This window comes from Morone saxatilis, unplaced genomic scaffold, assembly GCF_004916995.1.
Source record: "Morone saxatilis isolate NCDOM2014 unplaced genomic scaffold, NCSU_SB_2.0 Contig22, whole genome shotgun sequence".
NCBI classification, from domain to species: Eukaryota; Metazoa; Chordata; class Actinopteri; family Moronidae; genus Morone; species Morone saxatilis.
This window is the reverse complement of record NW_023339785.1, coordinates 25980518-25985824: the sequence shown is the minus strand read 5'-3', so window position 1 is coordinate 25985824 and position 5307 is coordinate 25980518. Positions and strand designations below refer to the sequence as shown.

Sequence of the window (5307 nt, the reverse complement as noted above, 5' to 3'; positions counted from 1 at the left end):
GAGCTAGTCTATGGAGCTGATTCAATCAATAATATATCAATTGACTGTTAGCCAGTCTGAAGCCACCATTTTACCACCACTGGGTTTGACTTGGTGGCTTTAACTCTAGGATTTTCGCACCGGAACCGGATGAAGGGGGATTTTTAAGTATCCCGGACGTCTGGGATCGGTTAGTTATCAGAGAAAACAAGCTGAGGACTAGACGTAAGCAGCAAGCTCCGGCTCGCCAGCACCCTCCGGGACGTCCTTTTGTCTGTCCGCACACACGGGGAGATAGCAGTGATGTTGCTTAACGGCGTGGAAACTGCTTTATTCAGTGGTTAGTGGTTTAATCAGCGGGGGTCGGGTTTGGGTTGAACGAGGGGAGGAGACCGGAAATTGTCCGGTACAAACCCCTGAACCAGGACACGGGAAGAATCCAACCGGGGGGGAGAAGCTGACGGGCCAGACGCCAATGGTGGATGAACGACAACAATCCCCCATTCGATCCCTGCTCTCCAAAAAACCGGGGTCATCAGCTGGTATTTAATATTACAGGAGAGTCCCCGCCCTTCCAGGTAGGGGGGAAGGTTAAAGAGAAGATGGGTGGTTTGATATCCCTCTCACCCCAAAAGCACAGGGTTCAGTTTCATCGGGGGAGAGTGACAAACGTCCTCTCGATTCCTTTATATGTCTGGTGCATGTGAAGTAATTCACAATAAAGCTGACTTTGACTTTGATACTCATCCTCCCTGTCAGGCATCACCATCCTCCTCTTCCTCCTCTTCCTCCTCTCCGTCATCCATCAACAAAATGGCTGTCGGAAAGGTCTCCTCTGCGCATGCTCAGCGCACCTCTGCCAGGGAGGGCAGGGCAGGTATCTCTCCGCAGCCGCTCACTGACACACACTCCCGGCTCGGCTTACTGACACACACTCCCGGCTCTCAGTCCAGCATGAGGCGGCAGGAGGCGCGAGGAGACACCGACTGATCAGAGCCCCGCAGCCCCGCCGCTCTCTGCCCGAACCCGGACCCCGTCTGGAGGCTCCGCGCTGAGCTCCGACCGGACACTTTGACAGGAGTTTACCGGCTGCAGGAGAACCGACAGCGGCCACAGAGAGACACCGCCCCGGGAACAGGTGAGAGGGAACTGCAGCCGCTTCCAGGTGCGACGATCCGGATTTGCGCGCGGCTTTTACGCACAGGAGGACTCTTGGGGAGAGTTATGGGTCTCCGGGGGAAGCTGGGAATCTGAGCTCCCCGAGTCCGAGGAACTGGACTAACTGGACGCCGATTTGTTCAAATCTTCCCCATCTTCCTCCCGCGCTGCCCCCCAGGTGCTCACAATGTTCCAGCACAGCAATAACAAGAAATGCTTCACCATCGAGTCTCTGGTCGGGAAGGAGGCGATCAGCCACAGCGGCGGCTCCGGGGATGAGCCCATCCGGCCCACGGCGCTCCGGTTCCCGGAGTCCCTGCACCCCGCCGCCGGGGTCTTCGGCTCCTGCTTCCAGGGGGGCAGCGGGAGGACTTTGTACTCGGCGGGGCCGGACTTGGTGCTCCAGGAGCCCGGGCCGCACAGCCAGAGCCCCGGCGGGCTGCCGCTGCACCCGCTGCAGATCCCCCCGCAGAGCTTCTTCAGCCCGCAGCACCGGGACGCGCTCAGCTTCTACCCCTGGGTGCTCCGGAGCCGGTACCTGGGACACCGCTTCCAAGGTGAGCCGGGAGGACCAGGTCGGGGTCCGGGTCTTATTCTGGGATGTTTATTAGTTTTTATGCGTTCTGGGTTTGGTGCTTTGATTCCAGTTTTATGGACATTAAACAGTTTTATTGATCAGCAGTGATCAGAAATCATCTTTATTCTTAAAGTAGCTTCAATCTTTCTAATATTTGTTAGATATTTATATATAGATTTAGATTTATACATTCTTATGACCATAAATCCAGTTTTCATTTCATCAGTTTGACTCTGAGTTGCACTAAAATAACAGAAATCAGAAATAATCTTTATTATTATTTCAGAAATATATTGATTTTATTTTCTTTAATGTTTTTATAATTATTAATTATAATTGACAGAAGTCTTTAACTTTATTATTATTGATATTGATCAGGCCTGTTAATGTCAGTGCAGCAGCAGAATGAGAGCAGTTAAACTGTGTGTTTGATTAGTGAATTATGATTGATAATCGATTATATTATCGCTCAGTTATTGGAGAATCACAGTTTGAGGAGATAAATTAGTTTTCTGAAAGAAAACTAATATTTTACTGTTTTTATCCGGAAAAGCGTGTTTTTCACCTCCAGAGTTCAGTTATAGATCGATATCGAAATACTGTGGATATATTGATCAATCAATCAGCTTTATTAATTAAAACTTTATTTACCGGTTTATTTTATTTGTTGGACCCCCCCCCCCCACACACACACACACTGATCACATCATGAGTCACTTTAATCAATAAATCATCTTTAATCACTTTAATTAATAATAATAATCTTCTGTAATATTTCTGTAACATTCTAATAATTCAGTGTTTCGTTGTTAAATTCAGTTTCAGCTTTAAAATTGTTTTTATTTATTTTATTTGAACGTTTTTATTATTTTTATTTTTATTTTAGTTTAGTTTCCGGTTAAATTAAATGAAATTAAATCAAAACAATCCGCACTTTGTACAGAGTTTAATGGGAAAGTTATTATGAAACTAATAATCGATATAGTGCTCATTGATCGTTTCCTGTTTTATTGATCATTCACGCGCTCACTCGCGTTTCAATAATTAAACTTTATTTAAACATCATAAACGATCACGTGCTGTTTCTGTGAGCTTCTAATAAAAAAGATCAATACTGAATTTGATTTCCATCCTGAGAGTGAACTTATGATGATTATTGATTATTATTATCAATAAAGACCCACGTGTGATTTTAACTTCAGGGTTTTTTTTTTAAATTATAGAATAAAAAACGATTATTAATAATCTGATGTTTGATTTTTGTTTTGTTGTTGTTTTAATTTGAATGAAGATCCTGATGATCTGACGGGAAAAGACTTCAAATCTAATAAACGTTTTATTTTGAAGGTTCCAATCTCAGTGTTTAATCGATCAGCTGCAGTTTGATTGATTATAAATAAAATATGTTTAGTTTGAGGAATCAGATCAGATTCAAGAAGATAAAATGATAACTCAAAGTTTTATTTTATTTTTCACTTCAGAAAATTATAATTCAATAAAAGAGAAATGATCATAAATGAATCAGAAAGAATTGATAAAGATATTGATTGATCCAGAGTTTCTCAACATGTGTGGGAGCCAGCGGAGGACGTCAGAGAGATAAAATAATCTTTAATAAAATATTAATAAATAAAACAATAAAAACTGTTTTAATGATCCTTAAATTAAATAACAAATATAAAATAATAAAAAGTGATTTTAAACACAAAAATAATAAATTAGAAGATGTTTAAAAGAATATAAAATAAAATATTTAAAAAAAACCAAACAAATAAACTTTTTTTGGCAAATTTATTTAAGAAATAAAAAGATTTTTTTTCCATTGTTTTAAAATATATAAATAATATTGAGTTTGTTCTTTAAATAAAAGAATACAAATATTTAAATTAAATCTTATTATTAAAATTAGTTCAAAGCAGATTTTAAATTAAACAAAAGAATAAAGAGTTGATTTCTTTTAACCCTTTAACACCCAAAATCCCTCTTTAATCAGCATGTGATAAAATAATCTGATTAATCTGTCTGATATTAAATTATATTAAATATATAGAATATATAAAATATATAAAATATTGTGTATCTGTTGTTCATTGAAGCTCTGAGTTAAATTAAGTTCATCCTGATCTTTGGAAACTTTATAATAAAGTTTTCTGACTTTAAAGGCTGTAAAAAATATCTGTTACTGTTTAAAACTGTGAAAGTAAAAGTCTGTAAACTTTAAACAGGTTAAATAAAGTAAAACACCCAGATAATAAAACCTTTATTTATACAGAATAAAGTATTTTTTATATCTAACCTTTACGTATATTTATAGTTAAAATCAACGGCATTAAAATAATTTTACAATAATAATAGAAAAAGTTCTTCTTCATCTATTACAGAGAAATACATTGACACTGAATCACAATCAATCACATTGATTAGTATTTGATTAGAAAATGAAGATATTTGAACTCATTATTTTTTTGTGAAACATAAATATCTATAAAAATAAACATTTTAACGTCTAAAATGTGAAATAATTTTAGTTTTTAACTTGAATCTGAATTAAAAAGTAAAATCAGCGAGTCAGTAAATAAAGTTTCTGATTTCAGTTCAAACTTTATTGACACAAACATGAACTGAGCTGGTTTTAACTCTTCGTTGTTGGTTTCTTTTCAATAATCATTAATTATTAATTAATTATTATTATAACAGAGAATCGTTATGTTTATTAGTTTATTGACCTTTAATCGATATCATCAGTCGGTCGGAATAAAACATCAGCAGAATCTAAAATCCACTTTTTAAACAGTTTTTAAACCAAATTATTTAAACTAAAAACTAAAATTATGTATTAATCTGAAAATGATTTAATTAACTGATTAATAGATGAGAAATAGCTTAAAGATCTAGATAATAATTCAGTTTAAAAACGTTTTAAGATTCTTTTGAACGAGCTTCAGTTTTTATTTTTTATTTTTATTTGATGATTTATTTTTATAACAATAAAACAATCTTAATAATTAATTAATAAATAATAGAAATAACAAATTATTCATTATCTCGAACTTTCATCATTTTAAATCGAATAAACAATTTAAAATAAGTTCAAACAGAAAACAACTTTTTCTGAACTCGTACATTTTTCACATTTTGTTAATATTTCACAGCGACGTCATAAAATAAATCAATACTACTATTGATTGTTATTAAAGGTTATTGTTAATGCTGCATCAATATCTGTCTGCTGCAGCTCCTTTACTTCCTGGCTGATTGATCTTAAGTTTGTCAGTCTGTGTCTGTGGACCCAAACGGGCTCCAGTAGAGTCCTGGTTCCCAACCTGAGGGTCGGGACCCCCAGTGGGGGTCGCCAGAGCTTCACGAGGGGTCGCAAGGTTTTCTTAATTTTACACAGTCGAGCTACAACAAAACATTTGACTGATTTCTGTGAATAAAACTAAATGAATCTGTTCTTTTAGATGTAAACTTTAAAAACATGAACACAGTGTATATTATTTTTATTATTATTATTATTATTATTGATTGCAGTGTACAGTGACAGAGCTTCAGTCTCTGATCAACAGCCTTGTCCTGCATCAGAAAGCAATCAG

General features: G+C 36.7%; 1 protein-coding gene across 1 annotated transcript in view; it reads left to right on the top strand.

Moving 5' to 3' along the window:
- The first annotated feature begins 1324 nt into the window (after nt 1–1324).
- Nucleotides 1325–5307, top strand: part of emx3 (empty spiracles homeobox 3) — a 12902-nt gene continuing 8919 nt past the window's right edge. The window contains exon 1 of the mRNA XM_035669431.1: nt 1325–1694. Coding sequence (XP_035525324.1) covers nt 1325–1694 — 370 coding nt within the window. The remainder of the gene's footprint in view (nt 1695–5307) is intronic.